We start from the raw sequence: 25,585 nt of genomic DNA, 5'->3' as shown, positions 1-25,585 counted from the left end.
ACACGGAGGGCACACACTGTCCCACCAGCTGCGCAGCCTTTGCAGAGCAGCTCCTCGAAGCCGCGGCCAGCCTAGCCCGCCCATTGCGCGGCACTGCTCGTTGATTGGTTATCACGCTTCCGCGAACGCGGAACTTTGGTCCGTGACTGGGGCGCGCCCGCACTTCCTTTCCGGGTTGCGGGGCCGGCAATTTCCGTCGCGCGTGCGCCTTCCAGCGCCCACAGGGGTGGGGAAGGAACAGCATGACAGCCTGAACCCTCAGGAGACACAGGATTGGCTGGGAAGTCCGGAGCCGGCATTCTATTGGTCTCGTGGAGCGGGTGAGCGGGGCGTGGCGGCCCGCTGCTTTCCATTGGCCTTGCCCCGTGCCCGTCCCGAAGGGTCTAGGCGGTTATTGGGTGGCGACGCTGCCAGTCTCTTGGGAGAGTGTAGCGGTGGCCAGGTTTGAGGGGGAAGATGTCGGGTTGCGAGGCCCGTGATGCCAAGAAGCTGGTGCGCTCGCCCAGCGGGCTGCGCATGGTGCCCGAGCACCGCTCTGCCCGCAGCCCCTTCGGCTTGGACGAGCCGCCCTGGGTGCCTGACAAGGAGGTATCGGTAGTGGGCGGGGCGCGGCGCCGCGCTTTCTTTCCTCGGGGGAGCTTTTCTGCCCCGGCTTGCGCGCCCCAGCGGCTTCCCGGTGCCCGCTCGGTCCGCGCCGCTTCGAAGGCTCCTGTCCCCCCGCTGGCCGGCACACACCGCGACCGGTCCGAGGTGCCGGGAACAGAGCGCTTGCGATTTGTCTTCTTCCTCTTTCTTGTGGGGCTTGGCTTCCTGGCGCCTGTCTCCCATCTCCGTCCCTGCCGGTCGAGGCACGGCGGTGGTGGTGGGCGGCTGCGGGACCCTTTTTAGCTCAGGGGGTGCCGGGTGCCGCAGGGTCAGCGTTAGTCGCCACTTCGGGGGCTCACCCGCTTGTCGAGCCCGCCCGGTGCTGCGGAGCGTCCGCCAGGAGGGCTTGGCTCGGCTCCCCTCGCCTCATGGCAGGGGAGGGGATCTCCGTGTTGCGATTTTTCAGTTGTGAACTAAGGTTTTTTGTTTTGCTTAGATCAATGGACTGAAAAGGGTGGGAACGTCACGTGTTCTGCAGGGACGTGTGGCCATGTCACCAAAATTAGCGTGGAGCTTAATGAGTTAAAAGTGTAGCGAGCTATGCAGCGTTAATAGTGAAGCATTCCCTTTAAATGCTTATAAAGGCAATTCTGAAGACCACGTTGATTAAAAAAAAAAAGAAGTCAATACAAAGTATTAAGGCAATAAAGCTGAGTTAGAACAGCCCCTCAGCCTCGCAGTGTGGATCTTTACAGAGTTAAGTACTGAATAGCTTAGGCTAATTCAGTCAACTTTCCTTTCAAACACTTTTCAAGTAAATGATGTTGTATTAGATTTCATGTAATATGCATTATTTATTTACGGTCCCTACAGCTAGATGCCAATACAACTTAGAATCAATTGCTTATTTATTGCCAGCTTTCTGTGGTGTGACTGCATGCCAGTGCATTTAAATGTGTCTGGAATGAAGATTTAGTTTAGGTGAGCCAGTAGGAGTTTAAGCAGGGAGTCATTAAACAAAGCTGTTCTTTGCCAGATACTTACGTGGTTGGTCTGTTTTGTATGGGAACACTATGTCCTCCTTGGTTAGGAACGAGGAAGAACATTTCCCCCCTACCTTGTATCTCTTCAGGCAAAAGGTTCTGTGTAAAAGTAGTAGTTCTGGAGACTCAGTCTGCCTGCAAGGCTTCTGCAACACAGACTAACCGCTACTGTCACAAGGTGCACGGTCAGTTACTGGTTTTGTCCAAAATAACAGCCCTTTATTGGAAAGTGACTTATCTTTAAACAAGTAACCTGTTAAAGTATCTTGTGAGTTTTCTCAAGTTACTCTCTTTCGTACTTAGGGGATTTTTATTTAGCTATTTTTTAAAATAATCCTCCTTGTCATCAGTAGCAGCTGGTTATCTGTCTTTTATGAAGTGTGAACAAGACAAAATTTTCTGTGACTGGAGCTGAGAGTCATTGAAAATACTGTTGCTTGGCTCTTGGGACTCCCACCCAGCTGTCGCTGTAGATAGTGTGATGCACTGGGTGTGTTGCAGATGGGGCGTGTGAGCTTGTAGCGCAGTCTGAGCAGTTGTGCAAGTTGTTTTCCCTTTGTGCTGCATGGGTCTGCTTTTGCTGCATTGGTGACTTTGCTGTGCCCTGTGTGCATGGACCTGGACCACCTGGAAACCTGATTCATGACATCACTGTCATTGGATATAATTTACATAACAGTTAAATGGAAATTAGGTTTTTTCCCCCCTGACCTGCTGAAATGTATTTTTATATTTCAGTAGTCCTTAATTACAGGAGACTGGTTTTGTTAAAAAACAAACAAAACCCAAGGTACATCTGACTCATTCCAATACAAAGCACCACTGTAATTCAGCTGAAGATTGTTTTGACGATTTCTTTATGCTATATTTGTAGATGTACCTAAAATATACAGACTTAATTCTTAAATATCAGTCTGACGTGTGTTCTGAAGTTTTCATTTTATATTACAATTGTACAGCAGGTATTTATTCTCCTTAAAGTTCAACTTTCCCCTGTAGCCTTTTAGTCCATAGGCTGGTGGTGTTGATTTGTAACTGAATGTTGCCTTTGGATCAGACTGGGTGGTATTTGATATGGAGAGGACGTGTATTACAGGCAAAGGTTTTGAATGCGTTTGCAAACTTGAAATGGAGCTTAAAATGTTGATCACTTCACGTGCCTTGTCTAACCCTGAATTTTTTTGTTAACCATCATCAGAGCTTAACTAGTGATCTTCCTACTAAGGAAATCTTGGACTAGAAAATAAGTAAAATTTGTATGTTTGAGTGCAGAAGTGACCAAACCTTGTGACTCCCAGCTGCGTAGCAGATCTTTATGTGGCTGAGGAACTCTGTGTGCCTCAGAGCTGGGATGTGCAAGAGGAGCTTACAGATGTGGTGACAGTGATTCCCTAGGGCTCCTGCATCCCTGTGGGAGGGAACTGAGCTTCGGGTATCTCGGTCCTCTGACTGCTTAGGCTTTGAGAGTTGGCACTAGTTGTGACAGGGCTGCTGCACTCAGACTGCTTGCAAATTGTGCAGCTTGCCATGCCAGAAAGCATCGTAAACTCAGCCTGCTGTGTGTTTGCATTGTGGTGGTTTCCACTCCGGCATCAACTGGTTATGAGGTGCGATTTGACAAGTTTGTGAACTTTCACATCTGCAGAAGTTCACTGTGTTAACAAGCTCAACCAGGTATATATGCCTTGCATCACGTCTTGAATAATTTTGTAATTGTATATGCAAATAAAGCATGTGAAGTGTAACTATAGCTTCCTGTCCATCCGTAGTATTTTCATCTCTGGCTGAATCCACAGTAATATGCAAATTTGTTACCACACTTCAGCAAAGGTGTGAGAAGTTCCACTCTATTGGCAATGAACAAGCTCTCAGTATTTCAAAATTAATAACAAGGTTCAACATCTGCTTAGATGTTCTTCCATTTTCCTCTTGCTATATGAAGCAGTCTGATAGCACAGTGGTGTGTTGTGTGTCAAATAAACGTGCTTGTGATGTGCATTTTTATTTCATCTCTTATCCGTATATTTTTGTTTCCACTTGACCAAAACACCAGTTTTGCACTATTGTTAAAAAAGCCTGCATCTTGAAACCAGGAAAAATAACTCTGGAACCATCATGCTGCCTTCTCTATAAATGTGATTTTAAACCCCTTCAAGCAGTGAAGGGTAATTCAGTACTCTTCTCTCTATGTCAGCATATGGGTGAGTAGGAATAATTCACCTTTCAAGATGCTCTTCAGCAGAGATCTCTTCCCAGGCAAAGTAGAAGTTGATGTTACACAAATGGGTTCACTTAATTCTGGTTACTTAAAGCATCCAGCCTACTTGTGTAAGAACACTTTTGTAGGAAAATCCCTTTCTCAGATGCCTGGTACCATTTGACTTGTGGTTTATTTATGACTGCTTTATATGGCAGGCAGTGTTACCATGATAGGTCTGGAACTAAGAAATACTTTCTACAGAGTTTGTATTAAATAAGAGGATGGACAACTTTGTTCTTTCCTGAAAAGCAGCTTGTATGTTTAACATAACATTGTGTATGAAATCTGTTTAGGGCAGTATTTAAAAAAGCATATTCTCCCTGCCCCATCCTCCTCTCCCCCCCCCCCCCCAGTTTTTGTGGCTTGTGCTTTCTAATTTGTGACCAAAAAACCCTCACTTTTGCATTAAGAAAATTAATTGACTCCTGGTAAATTCATACTATAGCAAATTTCTTGCCAGGTTGAGCTCCTAGACAGGCTATTAGGCTACACCTCTCAAAAATTAAGACATCAAATCCAGGTCAGTGTAGATTAAGATGTGATGTTAGCTGTAAAGTACTACTTGATAGAGAGGGAACCTGGGGAATGCTGAAGTTGTTTTATGCTGAAGGTTGTTCATCAGTGCATGTTAGAATGAGCTTTTCTACAGCCATTGTGAGAAGAGGTGGCTGGATGCTTTAATTCAGTGTTACTGGAAACAATAAAGGAACACCTCTAGTTATCTTGTGTGGGGTTTAGAAACACACAGCTGATAGTAGAAAATACTGCAAGTAGCTAGCTATGTTCTGTTTGTAAACCTTATGTTTAGACATCAGAATGCTTCATATGAACTACTGAAAATTATTACCAATCTTCTGCTTCAGAAGAATGTGAAAAGTTTCTAGAGAATTTTTACTTTAGCTGCTGCCATATTTTTGTGGCTATAGTTGTTCAACTTATGACAGTGACTGAGTATCTGCTGAAGGAATAGTCCCTGAAACAGATGACAAAAGCTGTTGAAACCTGAAGAAATCTATAGGGTTAAGTATTGAAATGTGTTAATTAAAGGCAAACAGAGATTGCTCTGTGCTTAGCAAATAGCACCTGCTTATCTTAGGGCATGGGTTTAAGGTGCTGTAGTCTTCTAAGGTGAGATAGTCTGGCTTGAGGAGTTTTGGTTTCTAGAGCTATAAAACTGACTACAGGTTCTAATCATGTTGTTCTGATCTGGATGTTGGGCATAATTTTGCATTAGTATTTGTAAGTAAATCTAGCAATAATTGCACTGTGAACCTTGAAGAGTGTATTTTGATATGGTGGATTAAAACATAGCATCTTGGTGAAAAATCCAGCTCTTTGGTATAGGACTTTCTATACAGAAAATTTTAATTATCTAACAATCACTGATTGCTGCTGGGAGTTCAGAAAATCAAAACTGTTACCCCTTAAAGACTATGTAGTTGCAAGAGTGAAACTTCTTCAATTTCTTAATAGCACTTTTTTTGGTTTGTTGTGTTGAGAAGCGTGGGTGTAAGCTTGTTTTAGGCAAGAGGTATTTCAGGACATGACATTTTGTAGCTGGAATAAAAATGATGTCGTAGTTAATGTTCTTCCAAGCCACTATCATGTAGCATGTTTCAAAAATGTCTAAGTATTGAGAGCACTGAAATATGTAAACAAGGTTTTAGAGACTGAGCAGAGCATTACAGTGTAGTATGGTAAGGATGACAATTGATATATATAGACGACTCTGGAATATGTGACTGTCTGGATAGCCAAACATAATTAAGTGTGATAAGTACTCCTGAAATGTAGTTTTGACTGCTGGCAGGGTGCACTTTTCCTTAGGGAAATGAGTTTAGTAGCTTTTTTTGTCCTGCAAATGGGGATGATGTTACTTTACTACATCAGTACTAAATGAAAGCTATCCATGGTTAAAAGGGGAACAGTGGAAATTTGTTGGGTGTGCTTCTTCTTAGAAAAGAATGTAAACTACAACATAAAGCTCAGTCTCTGTGTATAGTAGTAGGATTAAAGGTTTAGAAATCTTGTAAGTTAATCTTAATTTGTCCTGTTTTCTAGTGCCCAAGATGTATGCAGTGTGATACAAAATTTGACTTCATAACAAGAAAGGTAAGAGAAATCAATGAGATATAAAGCATTAACTGTTGCCATGTATGAATACAAACGTACTTGATTTAAAATTGTAGATGATTTCAGTAGATTAGCATACGAGTCTGATGTAACTTGAAGCGGTTTTCTTTCTTTTTTGAGGAAAGGTCCTTTTTGTTTTAATTCTCTCTGAAATTCTTCCTGTTGCTCAATGTGTAATACAGTACCTTCAGTCATGGAGTGTACGTTCTTCTAGTTCTTGTTTTACCATTTAGTTGAAAGGGTTAGGAGTATAGTGGTTGATTGGCTTGTGTTTTGCTTAAGAAACACTAATTCATTAGGATGCTATGTTTTACTTTTGTTAGCTTTGGGAAGTAAATGGAGGTAACCCTGGGAAATAGGCACTCTGGAGAATTTTGCATAATTGGAAGGAAAGCCTAACACTGCCCAAAACTGCAGTGTACCAGTTCCTTGTATCAAGCTGTTCAAACTTGCTTTAAGCTACAGATCAGTTCTTGCTTACCTGGGAATACTTGTTCTGACACAAGAACTTGCATCAGGAAGACCTGCTGGGGCTGTCACACCCTGATAGTGATATGGAGCCAAGCTACTTGTTACAGATCCAGTAGCTGTGAAACACATTGCACTACCAGTTCTGATTTCACAAGTTCATTAGATCTGTACTATACTAGCTGGTAAAAGATGAAGATTCTTGTCTTTCTCCATGGGAGAAACTTATCCTCAAGTTTTAAGGTAGAGGAATAGGATCTCCGGTTGAAGTTTCCTAAGATCTTTCCGTGGAAATAGGAAGGGACCTAGAAACTACCTGTGTTTTTATTGACAGTAAGGTGAAAGATTTACTGGAGAAACCCTTTCAGTGTCTTGTCTGGTCTTCTTTAGAAGCATGCTCACAGAGTGCCACCGAAGACTTGTAGTGCTGTTGATACTATACTCAGTCCTTAGTGTTCAGAGATTTCTACCATTCGAGAGTTAAATTTCCTTTGCCTGTTCCTCAGCTTGTGTGTTTCACACCTGAGAAACTGTTCTGTTTCTTGGGAAGGAGGAGAGTTAACACAGTTACTTTTATAAAATTATTCCACAATAGTTCCCTTTGTAAATAAACAGAATGTTCTCTCGTGCTTAGCATCACTGCCGAAGATGTGGGAAGTGTTTCTGTGACAAGTGCTGCAGTAAAAAAGTGCCTCTGCCTCGCATGTGCTTTGTGGACCCTGTGCGCCAGTGTGCTGAGTGTGCTCTCATCTCTCAGAAAGAAACAGAGTTCTACGACAAACAGCTTAAAGTGCTCATGAATGGTAAGGACTGGATGTGTGTGTGGCTTGAACTCATTTGTATTTATTCAAGGGCTGACTTAAACAAATGTAATCAACAACAGGAGTAATGCTTCTTGTCAAAAAAGCTGCAGTTGTCTCCTTTAAGTACTGGTTCATTGTTCTGTTTCTTAATGCCAGTTAGTAATCTGCGTTATCAGTTTACTTAGAGGGAACTTTTTGCTTTCTTGTTTAATTAAAGACAAAATAATTTCTAACACCTCTGAGAACAGGTGTGTGCAATTTGTTTATTCTTAAAATAATGCCTCTTTTACCCATATTCCTGTCACATTAAATAAGGATGCAAAATGGTTTACAATAGAGAATATTTTAGTATTTGCTACCAAGAGACAGTGCTTGTTTCATACTTCATCTGTGAGCTTTGATCTTGACTATGGCCTACAGCTATGGTTTAGAGAAGATTGTCATGAGTTCTCAATTTTGCATAGCATTAAAGCTACATGCAATATAGCAGTTTGGTTCCACTTATATTAAGAAAGCTGAGTCTTCGGTTTTAAAATATTCTGTGATTGTTCAGTGCCTTTTGATGGGCTCTCAGCATGATGCTCATGTGTATGACAGGTAAGCCAAACCATGTCCCATTAGTGTGAATGTTCCTAGGGGATTCTAAGTTCAAAAAGGACTATGCACCCCTGTAACCCACAACTGCAGAGTGGAGAATGATTTGAGGGTGTAGATGAGTTTTTAAATAATGTATTTTTAACTGAAGGCTTTTTGTAAAGTTTGTCATGCACTGCAGTTAAAATCTGAAGTTGTTCCTTATTTACTGTAAAGCCACAGATCTTGGTCGGCGAGATGGTGGTTATGTCCTGTGCCGCTTTGATGCTGTTGTCTTTGTCTCATTCTAGCAGCAGACTGGGGATCTGTGCAGAGAGGCCAGTGAGACTGTGTAAAGTTGTGAAGCAGGCTGTGTGGTTCAGATCATGCAGATGGATTACAGATTCTCTGGCAGGACTGTACACTGCTATTTTTTTCATTTCCCAGACCAGCAGTATTTGGATTAGGTAATACAGGGAGCATGAGGCAGGGAGGAAATGAAGCGGTTAGGCGTGTAGCCTGCTTTAAGTTATGAATCACTTCACTAGCTAAGATGACTTTCCCAATGTCAAAGGGACTGTTTTGTGCAGGAAGAAACATAACATGAAAACTGAAGTTCATTGACCTCAGAGTAAGACACAGCTAGCCTACAGTAATGAAAAAGAGGTATCTTTACTGTTTATTAAGCATAGAGCTTAAGGTCACATTCTGCTGCTAAGAGTCTTCTGACTGACATTTTTTGAATACTGAAACAGTAGTTTGTATAATGGTGACAAGATTGGGTCTTCAGCAGCCTGGTTTTGCCATCTCCAGATCTGTTCTCAGTTTTAAGATTTGTTTTGGGTATCATCTGTATTTCTACAACATGGGAGAGAAATTACATAGCAGTTGTGAAAAGTCCTGTGATTCAGAACATGATAATTAAAGATCAGCTTTTTATAGTCAAGTGTTCTGATGTTACTCAGTTTTACATTTCAATTAGTTCCTTAATTCACCTAACCTAGTGTATTAGGTGTAATTAAGTAAAACTTAGCTACCCTTTTTGATACCTGATTGTTCCTTCCTAAGTGTTGCATTGGAATACTAAACCATTTCTTTACAGGTGCTACATTCTTTGTGACTCTGGGAACATCTGGTAAATCTGAGCTCATGGTTTGTCGACTTTCCAACAATCAGAGGTGAGAAAGATGGATAGAAATGGCTCATGTAAACTATATTGTGCTTGCAGCTATATTATGTAATACCTAATGCAAGAGTAACATGCTGTGAGGATACTGGGGAGTGTAATCACACTGCAAGGATAGATACAACATTATCGAAGTAAGTTTGAATTCACTGGCAATGTAGATCAGAATGCACTGGAACAGTGGAACTCTACTCACTGCTAATGTCTCTCAGTGCCACTGGAATACTGTGGCTTTGCCAGCTGATAGAGGGATCATAGGAAGAAGGAGCAGGGAAAAATCTAGCCCCTGAAAAAAGCACGTTTCGGAATGACTCTTAACACTGCAGCATGTCGTTTAACATTGTAGCCAAAGCATTACTTTGGTCATCCCTACTCTGTTGTTGGATGGAACAATTTAGACTCTTCTGTTCTTCAGAACTTCTGAAGAATGTTTTTAATAGTTTGAAAGGGTCTCCTGGAAAAATGAACTGCAGGGGTTTGTGGTTGTTTGTTTTCAGTGAAAAGCAATTTTTCCTGCTTGATTTCTCTCTGCTTCTACCCCAAAGACTATATAAACAGCGAGTTGCTGAGACCAGTATGGTTTTTTTTCCCTTTGATTTGAACTTGGTATTGTAGGAAAAAAAATAATGGAAGTTTTTCTTCTGTTATGTAGATACCTGGTTTTGGATGGAGACAGCCACTATGAAATTGAAATTATACAGATTTCAACTGTTCAGATACTCACTGAAGGATTTACTCCTGGAGGTAAATTTTTCATTTGAATAGCAATTAAGAAAAAACACATGAAGTTGTAATTGTTTGAGCTAGACAGTGTATTTCTGTGTTACTGGTAACTTAGATGTAACTATGTAGTTACATCTGCTCTCAGAATATAGAGTGCAGCGTGTGAAGAAACCCTGTCCATGTGCCTGCTGGGATTTTGGGAAAGATGTAAGAACTGAAAAATTGCCTTACAGCTATAGAATGGGAGAGATTCTCAATACATCTGAGTAAAGGTGGTCATTGTTCTGATCCTTTCTCTTGGCTAAACTTAAACATCTATTGATGAAAAGCTCATAGGAAGGTCTTTGGTGACTTCCAGTCTAGAATTCAGCTGTGATTTCTCTTCTACTGGTACCAGCAACTTGGAGGACAGTGAAAGAGAAACTATGGGGAGAAAACAGATTCTTGAACTATGCTTTCTTAATTTAATTCAAGATGAAGGGGTGGCCAAATGAAACCGGTAACATCTGAACCAGGGCAGCTGCTTACTGCCTCATCTCTTACCAGCTTTTAGAGTATTTCAGGATGAACTTGAGTATGATTTCACTGAAATGAGAACAAACAAGGTCAGGAATTTAAGTAATTGTTCTCTGTCACCACCTCTGTCACTGCTGGAATTTTCAAATCAGCCAGTCTGTCTGTGCAATACTCAGGCAGTACAGCATGTTAATTCTAATAAACTTACCTTGGTATTCAAATGAACCAGACGTGTTGCTGAGTTACTTAATGCTCCTGCAGTTCGTTATTCACTACTTTTCTGACTGCTTATCTTTTTGCCTGCCTGCCTTCCATCCTGATGGTAGAAAAAGATACTCACACTTACACCAGCCTTCTGGAGAGCCAGCATATTACTGAAGGTATCGCCAGTTTGAGCATGACTCACCTTAGCATGTTGTCATGGCCCCTTCCCATCTTTCTTCCTCTGCTGTGCTGTTGTTCTGCTTGATCTATAGCTGTTCAACTTAGTTATGTTCAAATTGACATGTGTCTGTTTATTCCCATCTATTTAATAAACTGAGAATGAATGTTTTGTACTTTCTGGAGGAGGACGAAAACACTCAAAGCCTTTTTTTAGACCACATGCTGGAAGAGACAAGATGAGAAATGCTATCTTTAATGGAGCACACGACTATTTCAACAGAGGTGTGCTGAATTGTGTACACCAGAAATGAGTAATATGCTTCTTGTCCTCTCCATTAAGGCCTTGTACTGAATAAATAAAACTTAATTGATGGCTTGTGTTTGCATATCTTTAAAAGAAATACGACTTTTTGTTGTGTAAGGCATGTTCTGCCTGAGTCAGTAATGTCCTGGAATGCCAGGCCTGGGCAAACCGGTCAGGGCTGTAGGTGTTTGATTTCCACTGGTTTAAGTAGTTCTTTTATCTGTTAATCTGACCAGATAGATGCAGGGCAGCAAGTGATGAAGCTGGATTTTAGTTTATCGTACGTAATAAACACTGCTTGTGGGGTTTTCCTGAAATCGCTTAGACTGAGATTGTTTTGTTTCGCTTCTTGGATATTGCAGTAATGGCCTCCAGGAGCCCTATCATGCAGATGCTTTTAAAAAGAACTTTGCCAAGAAAGTGTGCTTCCGTGTGTGGTGGTGCTGTACTGGGGCTCAGCCTGGGCCCTGCTGCTTCAGGAAATTATGCCAATGAAGTGTGGTATCGGAAGCAGTTGTTTAATTTCTATATCTTTGTGCTGGTTTATTTTAGTCTCAATGCAGCTAGAGGAAAAGAGATACAAACATCTTGAAATCATGCTCTTGTCAGGGCAATGTCCTTTGGAGTGGACTTCCTTCAGGAAGTAAATGCTGTTGCCAGTCACTGTCTAGTCTTGTGTAAGAATCTTTCCCCACCTTTGCCAGGTTTGGAGGAACTTTTATCTTCCATGTCAGACTTTGTATTACTGTATCTGGACACTACTCATTCAGTTTACAAACTGCAGGCTACAGTATGAAACTATGGCACCCAGTTAAGAAATAATGGTAATACTGAAACGTGAGGGGTTTAGTGTACATAGCTAGTGGCTTCGTTTGATAGCTTCTATAAGCTCTGCCTCAGTGATTGCCAGAGTCTGCACATTTCCATTGCTGGCTATGGTCATGACCACCTCTGGTGCAGCAGCTGTTAGTCCACCTGCAGTTGATAGTGCTTTGAATTAAGTGATGAGATGGTTTTCTTCCAACATGCTTATTAGTGAGAAGTTGTGTTACTTGGTTGGTAAAACCTGTTGTTAAAGATTTTGTTTCTTTTTTTCAGGAGGTAACACTCGTGCCATAGGTATGGTTCTGCAGTACAAAGTACCAGGATCAGAGGAGCTCATGCAGATGAAATTTACAGCTGCTGAAGATCTCAGCTGTAACAAGAAGCTGTCAGCAAGCTGGCTGGCAGCTATGCATAAGGTAAGCAAAGGAGGCATAATTTAGGAATGAGGAAAATCTTTACATGGGTGCTTAATAGCACTGAAGAGTATGCAGTGTTGTGAGTCTTTTTTTCATATTAAGGATTTTAGGGCCTTGTTGTGAAGAAAACAGAAGCTCTGGGTGGTTGTTATCAATGTCACTTTAGCTTTATGCTCAGTTATCTGAAGAAGATAAACTAAAAAGGGTTGCCCAAGGTCTTACCTGTATAGTTAGGTGGAAAGAAGTAGGAATTACAGACTTTCAAGTTCCTTAGGTTTTTGCTACTCATTGGAGAAGGTGAGTATACCTTTTTGCACCTAAACTATTATTTTCACTTCCTTGTGAAGGTTCAAAGTTGATTTTTTTTTTTTTTTTTGAAAGCAGGAACAGAGGTGCAGTAGGATCATGTAGAATACTGTTCCATCTTTTGTTGCTAGACACTGTAAGACTAATCATACTGAACTTTTGTAAGTCAATTACAGGAGACAAAACCCAAAACCACCCCAACTAGTTAATCTGATCAATTGATGATTTGAACTGCAATTTATAAGCTGTCTGCAAATGCAAGCATGTGGCTGTTTGCTTCTGTATCATGTTACTAAGCTCCCCAGCCATCTCTAACCCCAGCATTTAGCTCAGTGTTCAGCACAGTGCATGCCACCTTGGTACTGGCCTTGAGCACTTCCTTATACCTGTTCTAATTCATCCTTCACAAGCCATTCAACTCCTACAACTGGCATTTTGTGGATAAGCTGAACACCATCCCTCCACTGACCAGAGTTTAGCTCAGTTTTGAATAACGGGTCAGTGTACTGAGACTCCAGAGGTCCTTGTTAACAGCATGTAAAAGGACTTGCACCTAGAGAGTGCACATCTGTTTCATTTGCAGGGGGCTGGTTGATGTTACAGTTTGAGGCAAGCAGAATACCTCACCAAAACTCTGCAGGGAGGAGGCAAAAGGGGTAGAAGGAGTATAGAACAGAGTAAAATGGTTATAATGGAATATAATAATGGCTTTTTCTGAGGCAGTTTTGATCACAAATGGTCATTTCTGAACAAGAAGAGACAAATATAAGTTGATCTGAAATCTTCAGTAACCTCAGGTTCTGCATTTAAGGTAACCCAAAACAGTCTTAAAACAAGTGCCTAGCTGTTATTAAATGCTGTAGTCAAAAGAACAGTAGAGGATGACTTTAAAGGCTTGCATTGAAGAGGTTTTAGAGAGATATGAAGGAGGTGAGGTGGCCCCAAGTGGAATTTCAGGTAACACAGTGACACTTTGCCTTCCCGATAGGCCACGAAACTTCTTTACGAGTCCCGGGACCAGTAAGAACAGCACACTGTTGGCCACTTGAGGGAAGACACCATCCTCCATGGACCTGCCTCTCACTTGTGAATTTGAGAGCTGTTAACATTTGCTGTTCTTGACCCTTCCTCATTCCAGCATGGTTCAGTCTGTAAGAACTGGCAAATGCAATGTGAGTATTTTTCTGAACCATGAGTATTCACTATAGTGTGCAATATGTATACAATTAATGCTTTAAACAGCCTCACCTTTTAAGACTTTGTATATTTTGTTAAGCCTGTATTGGCACTTAATATGAAAGTGACCTGCACTACAGCTAATGTACAGCACAACTTTTATAGTAACAATTCTATATATACTGTTTGCTACCAAAAGCAAACAAATGTCTGTCTCTTCTACAGAGAATAGCTTTTGGGTATAGATCTCAGGTTTTTCCTTCTATCCAAATGTTTAAGATCCATGTACAATAAAAATCTGCCTTAGATATGATTTTATAGAAATCACTTAGGGTTTTTTAAAACATTTCATTTTAAACATCTAAATATTTCAGCAAATACCACCAAACTGGATTTACATGACCTTGAAACTTAACTTCTGTAATAAATAAGCTTCCAAAATAATTTTTAGTTTTGTATTTTCTTTTTGGTAAATAGCTTTTGTTAACCTAACTGTAGTACTGTCTGAAACTGTACACAATTTAATGTACAAACATGAATAAATTAATTCACTTATTTAAAAAAACTGAGGTGCCACTTGATTTCACAATATATAACCTCTTTCATCATGACTAATGTGGTCTCTCCTCTGAACTAAAACTGACTTTTGTTAAACAGCAGCCTAATTTTAGTTCTAAGTGTGCTAATTGGTTCAACTCTTGGGATAAATCCTCTGGCTTCACATGCTGAGCCAAGTGTCTTTCTGCCCTCTGTCTTACGCTGAACACAGAAGGCTCAGTAGTCAGCTTGAGAGCTTTTCTAGACAACTACTAATTTGTCACAGTTAGAATACTGGTGTAAGAAGGTTCCAAATTGGTGTGGTGAGTAATTTTCTGTGCAGTTGGTGAAGCAACAAGGAAGCTTCAGTTACCAGAGAATACAGCAAGCTTGAATTAGTCTTTTCAGGTAGACTGTGATGAAAGGCAAACCCACTGTAGCCACCTGTATAAAAATACTGGAGAATGCAGCCATGCCTTAGCAGTACTTTATTGTGCACATTTACATGTTCTCTGAATTAGTGTATCATAGGCTCTTGAAATCATCACATTCATGTAGCAAATTCTTCAACAATAATACCCTTTCACTTTTCACCACAATATATACAGTTAATGCTAACCTGTGGTAAAAGCAAGTTACAGCACTGCAGAAATGGATATATAAATTATACACAGAACTTGTACATGAAGAATTAATCAAATTGCATACTGTTACGTGGGAGAAAGTTACAAGAAATATGGCCAAAACTTAAAATGGGAAATTCAAAATATACTTCTGGTATATAAAATCATGTACAATTAAAATTCCAGTGAAGTGCCTTTTGTTTTTTCCCTTGAAACTACAATGTAGTGGAATTGGTTATTGCATAACTTGCCTTGGCAACAGATGGAGGCTGCCAAGAACCACAGAAACTGTCCTCAAATAAGCTATAGCCTTTCTTCAATCCTTCTCTGAACCTTTTTTCTTTCTTCTCCTTGATCTAGCATCTCCACAACCCTCTTTCTACTTCAGTCCTTCATATTTTCTTTTAGAGTGACTCAGGCAGACTTCAGATTACACAGTATAACCCTTACCAAACTCTTACCCTTTTCAACTATTGCACTTTCATCCATGCAGACATACAAATCCCTTAAGCTGCTGCAAGTTCAGTACTGTTTTGTCCAGAAAGGACAAGCTCAGGTGGTTAGCAGGGGAACCTTTATGTGAGTAGAGGTAACACTGGTGCTGTAGGCTGAATGAGAAAATAAAACACCAAGTGAAATACGGTGCAGGGGTTTTGAGAAGTGTACAAATAATGTTTTGTTGTTTCTCTAGCTTGATGCTAAATGCAAATAATACTAGATGCTAGACTATGTAAAGCTTTTGTTGGAGTTGCCTAGGCTAGGATTTAAGTGTATAGTATGTTACCACTTAAAATCCTGGCCTTCATCAAGCTTTGGTGACTACTTAATTATGCATGTAATAAGTGAAGATCCTAGAACCCAAGGAGTTATCAGTAATGAGAATGTAATGTTCACTGGTATCAAATAAAATGTCCAAAATCCTGATGTGGGACAGTTACTGTGGGGTTAGAGCAAACTGGACAGCGTATCTCCACTCTTCAAATGACACCTCTGAACATTTAACACAAGAAAGCTCCTACCATGGAACTTCAACTTAAAACACTGCTTTAGATGATAGTTGGTGCAACTGGTAGTGGAGGTATCGCTCTCATCAGTGGTGGGTCACATAAAAACGATCCTCATTTACAAACTGCAGATCTTGAAAACTGTGGATGCTGTCCATTTAACAAGAGAAAGCACCATTAAAACTAAACAGCATAGTTTTATTTCTCTGTGTGAAATGATCAAAAATGACGGCTCCAGTGTATGTTTCCAGTTACCAGCACAGTATTGCACTGTTGTACAACTGACTTCAAGCAAGGGTTCGCTGTCTAGGTTTTATTCGTGGATATAACTGTAAAACCAGAAAAAAGTGTTAGGTTTTGCATGGCTGATAAACCAAGTTAATTCTAAGTCAAATCAGTTATAACCAAGGGGTGCTTATGAACAAGGAAGGGGTGATGAAGTGTTTTGAGAGTTGAGGTTTTTGCAAGTCACAGCATGCTCTTCGGTAACTTCTGGAAAAACTAAACCAGAAGCAATAGGAGGCCAAGGACTAACTTACTCCTGCAAACAGCAGCTAAACTACTACTGTGAAAAGGACTTGCTTCAGTCAGCTTAAGATCCTAGATTAGACCAAAGGATGCTTTTATGTGAGTACAAGAATTCCTTGTCAAGCCCAAGAGAGAGCTTATTTCCTGCTCTGTAAGGTTTTCTTACGGAGTTTGTCATCTTCATTTCTCCACTTGGTAGCCCAACATGCCTGGTCTCTCGTGACAGCAGTGTTTGGTTTGACTGAGAGCAGCACCAATGACTTGCCTGCAATTGTCATCTTCAAGGCTCTTCCTGTTTTACCTTTGTACATATCTGTATGTTCTATATCTTGTGACAGGTATTAAAAAAAACTTGTTGAAGACCTTCCTGGGCTAAAGCTTTGAGCTGCATAACAGGGTCACTACATTTACATAGGTGCCCTGTATTTTAGGCAACAGAGAAGAAAAAAAATCCTGAAAGATAAAGACTAAGCTATATTAAATATATTAACTTGTTAAACAAAAACCAGCACTGATCTCCTACACATAGCTTCTCCTTTTTGTTCACATGATGCAGAGGCCAGAGAGAAAAAGGATAATCTGCTCTGCACTATTTTATAGCACTGTTTCCAGATGATGCACAGGGTATTCTTACCAAAGATCCATCTTGTTGCTACTTTGGGAAGGAGTGAAAAATAGAAGGTAAAGTGAATCAGAACTTACCCCAAGAAGATTTTTAGGCACGTAGCCTTCTTTGTCATTGAGGCGAGCCCACCACCATTCTGTTTCATTGTCATCCTTGCGTCTTAGAATAGTAATGGCATCACCCTCATGGAATGACAACTCATCATTATTCTGGGCTTCATAATCCCACAGAGCATACACCACACCTTTATTCATCACACCCAACTTCTCCTGCACTCCTGTTTAACAACAAATAAAGAACACAATAGATGGTAAAATACTGTATTTTTCCCTCTCAGGCGTGTAGTATCGACACTGGTCCCAAACATTGTTCTCTTACTAATAAAAGTTCACTAACACTTTTCAGCACTTCCATGATGAAATGCTTTCAGAAATTTAACTGCATGATAAAACCCAATTTTACAGAATATTTTAAACCACTATAGAGCATAAGGACTTTATTATATATGCAATACAAACTTTACAATCTTGTACTCAAATGAGGATAAAAGTAGTTTTACAAATGTTTGAGCAAAGCAGCTTTATAGAACTGCTGTGTGTATGTTACAGGAGGGCTCCTTATATACTAGCACTTGAGGCTTTTGCAGATCACAGTGTCACTTACACAGAGCCTTAATAAAGCTTATATCCTCTGATGTAAAGCACAAATATGCCCATGAAGGTACTTTTCTTGCAAAATGTATTTTAGTAATGAAATACAGTCTGCAAGTTAATTATGTTTCTTCATGGGATCTGCTAGAAATGTGGACAGCTGGAGGCTGGAGTATCTCTCTCAAGATGCTTGACAATTCACTGTTACTATCAAAACTTCACCATGGAAGCATTTCCTTGAGATTAAGCCAATTAAAACTTTAAAAATCTGTAACATTAGGAGGAGCCTGTGAAGTAACTCAGAGGACAGAAGGACTATGAGCAGCATAATAATGAAAAAACTATTCTGTTCTTAGCATTTTGAAAGACCATGTAGGTGATAAACAGTATTGTCAAGCCTGGGGCCTAAGCAGACGTTTCATGCTGATCAGAAAAACAAAAAGGGATGAATTTTACAAAATCTAGAGAAGTTTGTAAAGCAGCATCACAGCTTACCATACAAGAACTGGGAACACTGGATATAACCTTCTTCCATCTCTTCACACTTGTCTGCAGCAGTTTCTATATCACTTATAGTTGAAGCAAAAATAGCTGCCCCAGATTCCACCAGTAGTTTACACAGATGAACACTATTGCAAGAAGCAGCACAATGCAAGGGTGTCCTGAAATAGAGCAAAAATATACACATGAAAAATCTTCTATGTATTTCAACTATTTTGTCTGGCAGTATAGAGTTCAGCCTGCCTGTTTTAAAAGGAAATTGCTTTTTATGATTATAGTATATGTATGCATTATGTCAAACCTGTCAAGCAACTGGAGCAGATTTCAGGATTTACTTGACTTCAGTAAAGCCAAACGCTATGAAATACAATGTTAGCAAAAATGTCAATTTTTGTAGCTTACAAAGCTACTGGGCATAAAAGGGTATTATTTTCCATTTGTATTTGAAATGTGAAACAAAGATGAGAGTGAAACAGATGAGCATAGTGGGGTTTCACATCCCCTTTAGGTGCTTCAGAAGTGCTATAACTATCCATAAGGCTAGATCCTTCAAGAACACAAAAATATGGTAGGTTATATGAAGATGAAACTTAAATTAATTAACCTCTGTTATTTGATATTTACTATTTAATTATTTCAGCCCCTGAAGAAGAAATGCAACTATACCACTAAGTAAAAGCGAAATGTTGTATGCTTTACAATTTAAGCATTCTTGCACATGAGTTGAGCACAGTGCAACCTTGCATTTGAGTCTGTCAGCACCTACAGACTGAAAAGCGCTCATTTGCTGGGGGTAAAGGGGAAAGAAACTGCTCCCAAAACAGGTCTTGACTGAATTTTGAATGTGCATCAAAATGGTGTTTCTCTCATATGCTGAGGTTAAAAACTTGACACTTACCACCCGTCGCTATCTGCTGCATTTACATTTACACCAAAATCAAGCAGGAACTTCACAATGTGGTGATGACCTGCACACACTGCATTATGCAAAGGCGTAATTCCTTCATCATTTGGTTTACTGGGATCATCAACCTATTGAAAACATAAATTAGTTCAGCATTTTTTATCCCCCCTAAACTTTTAAAGAGCTTGCTGTTGTTTAGAAGCTCACCTCATATATGATTCGTTGTACAAGATCAAATTCTCCCTCCAAAGAAGCATCAAGGAGAAGGGCCAATGGATTGAACTTTACTCTCAAACCATGGCCTGTTCTTTCTGAGTTTGGTTTCTTCAAGTTGGTACGTTTTGTCTGAGGAGAGATGAAGGTTGGAAGGCATAATTTCAAGCTGTATAAGAATTACATGTTTCAGCAACTTTTAAACTAGATTAGGAATCCCATTTTCCTTAAATGGTAATAGAACTATGCAAATGTTCCTATTACAAAGTCTCTAAATAAAATGCTCGGTATCCTACATCGTAGTTTAAAAATGAAAAAAAAAAATCCCAATAAAATTTAGAAGATTCTAATTAAAGACAGTGAGCATGACGAATGAAGTACTTAAGTGAACAGTCTTTGAGCATCAGTATCTTCACTGTATCTAATATGAGCTGAATTGTTTCTGGTGGATTGTCTGAGGCACTCAAACTTTTGCTTAAACTAGAAAGCATGATGCAGTTAAGCCTGAATGTCACCCTAAGAGGAATCTTTGCCTTGAATTAGCAAAAGTATTTGCTCTAGGTCAGTACTGACAAGTTACACATTGTGCTGTGGAAAAGAAAAGTACAGAACATGAAGCTATTTCTGTCACGTTTTAGCTGGTGTTATCAGAAACAGCATTCTCAAGATGTGAAACACTTAAATGCATTTTGAGAGTAGTCAGAACATGCACATGTGTCCCTGTCACTTTCCAGAAAAAAATAAGTAAAATAAAGCTTGTATAAGAATGCTTTTGGTCTCTACCAGTGTAAGATCAATTTTAATTTGTGCTCCTATTTAGTATGGCTATTTCGGTTTGGAAAATAAACCTCTTGCAGCATGAGCAGCATCTGTAGCTAGCATACTCCATTCTCGCAGAAGTATCCTGGCCCACTTGTGCTCATGGAAAATGCACACAAGGCCTTCTGTAAACTACAGTCAAATTGTAAGAGAAACACAAGGTCCCTATATGAATCAGAGTGGAGAGAACTCTTTTAAACCAATGTTAAAGTGAGTCATATTGACAACAAAGAACTAAGTTCAGTTTCCTCCCTGTTTTCAATTCTCCATATGTAGGTTTCAGTAATGACAAGTATTTAGAAGACTTTGGTGCAGCTGAAGGAGGTAGTTAGAAAGCAGTTCAAATTGTGTGACAAATATTAAATAAACATTTCTGCTGAAACAAGTCAGCTGTGTTGCTGCTGGTGTTAGCCCTGGTCTTGCATCTCTGTGCTGAGTGGAACAGGGCTATGCTTGTCCAGAACAGTTACTTCAGGTTGCTTTCAAATTAAAAAGCTTTCTATTGGCATAGCTCACCCTTAGTTCCATACAAACAGACTCCTTTGTAGGCCTGAGGAAATGAAAAACATATTTTCAATGGAATTTCAGATTCCATAATTCTTTAAGAGTGTATCCCTAAAAAAGTTCTAAAGTACATATGCAGCTTCCGGTTGCCTGTAAGGATATTTTCCTTGTCAAACAGCTACAGTAGTATAGGCTAATCCATCAGTTCTTGAAGCCCCTCTGGTTTTCTTTTAGTATCATGAAACTTGAAGCACAAACATAACATTTAACAGAAGCTTACCACCTTCCAGCTAATTCCATAGTTCACAAAAATTTCTTTTTGCTTTGTTACTTACTGGAGGAAGTGGAGGAGGGACAGCAGGTGGCAGAGGAGTGTCATCTTCTACTGGAGAACTGGGAGAATTGACTTCAGGCGTGGGACTGGGTGACTGTTCAGTTGAAGGAACTATAGCAGGATTGTTGTTGTTATCTTCAGTTGTCTCAGATGTTTGATTTGTTGTTTCAGTGCTTATCAGTTCCTCAGTAGCAGGAGAAGGTAATTCATTATCATTAGCATCTGATGAAGGGGGTGGCTCATCGGGAAGAGGAACCGTAGGTTGCACAGAAATAGGTTCTTCAATATTGCCATTAGTACTAGTGTTACCATTATCGACATCTGCTAAGATGCCTATGAAGTCCTGTGGATTACTTGGCTGATAAAAGGGAGCACTTTCTATTCCTCCAGCAAGCGTATTGAAGCGCTGATACAATAGTTTTTGTATATTTGGTCCACTTGGGCCTTCTGGTTCAGTGATAGAACTACGCTTCTTTAATGGCCTAGGGGCATTGGCCAATTTTCTTCTCAGAGCTTCAAGGTCAGCGTCACTTTGATATCGTAGGGGTGAATGCACAATAGGTGTGAGTTTAGTAGGACTGAGAGGACGAGGAATGTTTTCCACATTGCTGTTTTCACTGGGTGGTGGAGCATTTTCCAGCTCTTGATCTTTTTCAGAGACCTCAGTCTGAGGCTCAGATTGTGGCTGTGAGGAAGTCTGGGCAGGCAAAGAACCATGAAGGAATGGCAAGGGTGAGGGAGAAGTTGAACCAGATTGTAGTACAGGTTTTCCATAAACTGAGGAACAGAAAGATGAAAAACAGTGAAGAACTATTCTCAAATTACACAATATATTTGCAAAAAACCCACATATGTCTCTGTTGCTACTTGTGTGACAGTAATACAGGAAGAAAAAAAAATAGTTATATTGGCACCTGGCAAAACAGAAGAAATACTTACCTGTTGGTGATGCTGCTTACAAGATTCAGAATGTTCTTCCTCTTTCATGAGGAAAGAGCAAGAGGAGAAAAACTCTCTAGACACTCGTTTTCCAACTTGTTTCTGAAAGTACTGGTAGAGTATTCAGACTGTTCTAATTGCATCTCGTTTTAAAAAAAAGGTAACAACGTATGCTTGTTTATCACCCCCAAAAAATCCCATTATGTATCATTTATCATTATGATACAGAAAAAGGTATCCTTTTTCTGACACTGCTGCATACATAAAATTATTTTTGCTTTTCTCACAGATTTAGACAAGTTTTTCAAACTGATACAGCAAGTAAACTAAGATCCATAAGTAGATCTTAACAACCTATTTCAAAAGGAAAGAATAAAATATATTCTACCTGCTTTTACTGATTTATTTAAGGTATTATATACAGCCTGTTGATAGTTCTTCGGTGGTGTTGCTTGCTGAAGGTACATTGAGTAGATGGAACTGGAGTTCACTGTCTGTGGCCCTTTTCTGGGAGACTGAGGCCTTGATCCCTTATCAGCTAGAAAAGGTCTGATTGCCACAGTTAAAGGGAGTTCTGGCCTGCCATCTCCTCCAGGAAACAAGGGGGGACCAGACGGCTGATATGTAGGGCTGGGAGGTACAGAAATCCTCTGCTGAATCTGCTGCGAAGAGCTGGGCTGATGAACGTTGCTTGGTGGTGGAAGTGGGACAGGTCTTTGCCGATTTGTTATACTGGTGCCGGGTCTGGGCAGGCTGCCATCCTTCCTCCTTTCTAGAGAATTTGTAGAGCCTGTTCCTAAGGGTACTGGGCTAGGATACGTCCCATAGTTTTGAGGCAACTGCTTGCTTACACCAGGAACTGTTGGTGGCACCTTCCCCAGCTCAAGCCCCTATGTAAGAATAATGAAGTGTGTATACCATTAGTTAAGTAAAATACTTGTGAGTAAGAATATTCCTCATTCAGCAAAACATACTAATCATCTCATGTGACAGCAAAGGAGCCTATTAGTGCTCCTTGATCTCTAGGTATGATTGTGCCTGAATTTTTCACAAGACATGATCATACATTAGGCAGAGACCACTGTTTAAAGGCATCTTCAGATACAACACATTAATATGAACCCAAAGCTATCTGCATACTTTCAAAGCCTGAATAACTTGTTCTAGGTTCTGGATCTCAGTATCTAGTTGATAATGTATTTGATAACATACAGTGTGATAACAGAGTTTACCAACACTATTTACAGACAAGGTTCTTATTCTTTAAAGATTACAGTCTTAAATCATAAAGTACGAGAACACCACCAGTGGGTTCAAGGATGGATTTAATGACTTTTTTGATGAGATTTCTGAGTGCACTGGAAAAGTGATAAACCACACCAAGGGATGAAAAAGTAATGAAGATTTGAATTAGAAGAATCAGAAGGTGGGGGAAATGATTAGGAGATGCAAAGGGAGAGAAAAGAGGGGAGCAGATATGTAGAAGAACAGGAAGGAATACAAACTACTGAAGTTGAAATAAAAAATTGTAATGTGACAAAACCAGGAAGTAACAGGAGGAACACAAATAGCAGCAGAGAAACTGAATGTGAATGGAACTGAATGGAGCTCTGCTACAAAAGTCAAAAGTTCGTAATTTCAGCAAAACATCTATAAATACATCACAGATGAAACCCACCAGCTTATCAGTGCTTCCTAGCACTGAAGTTGGCAAAGGCTGGCTGGATATAGTTCCTTGTTTTAAAGCAGTATCCATGCTTGATTCTTTCCAGTCTGCGTTGGAGATGTGAGGGGGTTTCACCACAGGGGCTGAACTCTGTTTAAGTATTGGCCAATTTCCATCATTAGCTTTAAAACAGACAAAAATACTGTGTTTAAGATAAGCCACATCACCACTGTAAACAAGCAAAACAACATATGAAACAGAACAGCTTATATTCCAACAGGATTAATTTGATTCTAGAAATAGATAAATCACTATCAATGGTAGATTCAGAAATCAATATTGAAAGCCCAAGCACCACATAGAATAATGGCAGTCATTACCCTCTGACATTCAAATCAGACTGAAAATTTTTACAGCAAAAAGATGGTTACAATTTTGATTTGAGCATTGCATATTCTACTATTAGAAGGCAAACATGTTCAGAACAAAAGTCCTTACAGAAACACTACATCAACATATTTCTTTTGGGTCTGTGTAAGCTCTGAGTAGACTAACTCCAAATCTAAGCTATGGTTACCAGCATTCACTCATAACAGGATGTAAAAACTCATTTCAGCAATGAGGTGGAACAGGGGCGTACATTCCTTTGCTGGAAGTGGTGGCTAACTTACCTTTTGTTTTTACTTCAGCATACTCACCTGATTAGAATTGCCCCAGAGATTTAATGAAATTTATAAAGTCAGCTGACAACTTCAGCTCTCAATGTCTAGATGCAAGTCATGGGCTTTTATCTTCATCATATGCAAAAAATTATGTCCAGCTGCACATAAACTGAGGCAGCAAATTCGTAACGAAGTACTAGATGTGTTGATACGTTACTTTAACAACTGCATAAGACTATTTAGTTTCTGTCCTCCAAGTAAGAAAAAGAGTTAAAATACCTTGAGAATTAGATCTGCTTTATAGTAGCTAAATAGATCCCCAGGTAGATCCAAAGGCTTTGATTTGCCTTTAAAGATTAAACCTCAGGTTTCTCTTACTCTAGGGAGAGCAGAGATCATTTCTCCTTCCCTGCTACCTGTAATTATCTTAGTGAAGTACTCAGGATCAGCGAGGATGACATGTAGCACATAACTCACTCTTTTACAGGATAACAACTAAAATGGAGATGGGGGTTGTGTTTATGAAGATTTCTGGACCCCAAAGTAAGACAACATTAAATGAAAATCAGGTATTTAATGGCCAAGTTTACTTTACTTCTTTCAGTTTTAAGCCCCTAGAAAACAGAATCTGCAAGGCTACTTCTAGAATTCTTTGCCATCCTCTATCTAGCAGAGCAGATAGATAGTCTAAGAAGCAGCAGCATGGAAGCATTCTAATTACAGTCAATCGAACATGACCAATCTATATACAAAAGCATTGTCGTCTTTTTAAGTATCCTTTTTCTTTCCTATGGAAATGACAACCTGAAGATTTCTCTAGAATTACCACCCAGTGTTTTCATTATATGAGTGCAAATTCACTCTATTAGCTCATAAACCTATTTATAAGCTTGTTAGAATAATACCAGTTTTAAGCGAGAAAAAAGTTATACCTCTGCAGTTAAGCTACCACAGTAATTACTTTCTCATTTTAGGTGCAGACCATTCCTTAATATTAACCTTTCAAATTCAGATCAGCTGTGTTCAAATTCTGAGAGATAATTAATTACTTTGGAGTGAGGTTTTTTGTTTTTTTTTGGTGGTTGGTAATTTAAACAATTTTAACACCTGCATGTTTTTGCACTGAGAACATAGTACAAAGTCCAGAAATCACTTTTCACACTTGCAAAGTGCAGGAAGTAATGAGGCTTGGTTTTAGCACTGGCAACAGCCAAGAACTGCATGAGGGGTTTTTTGTTTGGTTTTGTTCTTAATCCTCTGGTTATCAAGGGCAAGACTAAAAGAGATGACTGTCTGAATACTTTGACCCTAAATAATGGCAAATTTTCCAAGTACCCATTGAAATAACGTGCACTGTACAGAATACAGAGGATGT

General features: G+C 39.8%; 2 protein-coding genes across 6 annotated transcripts in view; one reads left to right on the top strand and one right to left on the bottom strand.

The window, feature by feature from the left end:
• The first annotated feature begins 356 nt into the window (after positions 1–356).
• ZFYVE21 (zinc finger FYVE-type containing 21) lies at positions 357–14,246 on the top strand. Of its 2 annotated transcripts, XM_009904840.2 has the most exons (8): positions 357–588; positions 5,950–6,000; positions 7,124–7,292; positions 8,968–9,043; positions 9,704–9,795; positions 10,617–10,670; positions 12,077–12,219; positions 13,514–14,246. In XM_009904840.2, the coding sequence occupies exons 1-8, from the start codon at positions 457–459 to the stop codon at positions 13,547–13,549; spliced, it is 753 nt and encodes a 250-aa protein (XP_009903142.2). In that variant the 5' UTR covers positions 357–456; the 3' UTR covers positions 13,550–14,246. The 2 variants fall into 2 exon arrangements, with proteins under 2 accessions (XP_009903142.2, XP_009903149.1); XM_009904847.2 differs by lacking the exon at positions 10,617–10,670 and having other exon boundaries at positions 13,514–14,245.
• Positions 14,247–14,505: 259 nt separating this feature from the next.
• The window catches only part of PPP1R13B (protein phosphatase 1 regulatory subunit 13B), a 70,059-nt gene continuing 58,979 nt past the window's right edge, over positions 14,506–25,585 (bottom strand). For 3 of the 4 annotated variants that reach the window (XM_054161778.1, XM_054161779.1, XM_054161781.1), the window contains 8 exons: positions 23,561–23,730; positions 22,271–22,772; positions 20,945–21,720; positions 19,281–19,418; positions 19,068–19,201; positions 18,164–18,330; positions 17,096–17,295; positions 14,506–16,194 (listed from right to left, as the gene is read on the bottom strand). In XM_054161778.1, the coding sequence (XP_054017753.1) occupies positions 16,153–16,194; positions 17,096–17,295; positions 18,164–18,330; positions 19,068–19,201; positions 19,281–19,418; positions 20,945–21,720; positions 22,271–22,772; positions 23,561–23,730 (2,129 nt within the window). In that variant the 3' untranslated portion in view covers positions 14,506–16,152. The remainder of the gene's footprint in view (positions 16,195–17,095; positions 17,296–18,163; positions 18,331–19,067; positions 19,202–19,280; positions 19,419–20,944; positions 21,721–22,270; positions 22,773–23,560; positions 23,731–25,585) is intronic. The other variant, XM_054161780.1, reaches the window with a different exon arrangement.

Source organism: Dryobates pubescens, chromosome 5 (assembly GCF_014839835.1).
Source record: "Dryobates pubescens isolate bDryPub1 chromosome 5, bDryPub1.pri, whole genome shotgun sequence".
NCBI lineage: Eukaryota > Metazoa > Chordata > Aves > Piciformes > Picidae > Dryobates > Dryobates pubescens.
Note: the sequence above shows the minus strand (reverse complement) of the source record. Positions and strands in the feature narration are given on the sequence as shown.

Excerpts from the sequence above, each read along its gene's own strand:
- ZFYVE21 (XM_009904840.2), top strand. The coding sequence starts at position 457 with ATGTCGGGTTGCGAGGCCCGTGATGCCAAGAAGCTGGTGCGCTCGCCC. Across the intron at positions 9,044-9,703 it reads CGACTTTCCAACAATCAGAG|ATACCTGGTTTTGGATGGAG; the intron begins GTGAGAAAGATG and ends TCTGTTATGTAG. Across the intron at positions 10,671-12,076 it reads GAGCCAGCATATTACTGAAG|GAGGTAACACTCGTGCCATA; the intron begins GTATCGCCAGTT and ends TCTTTTTTTCAG.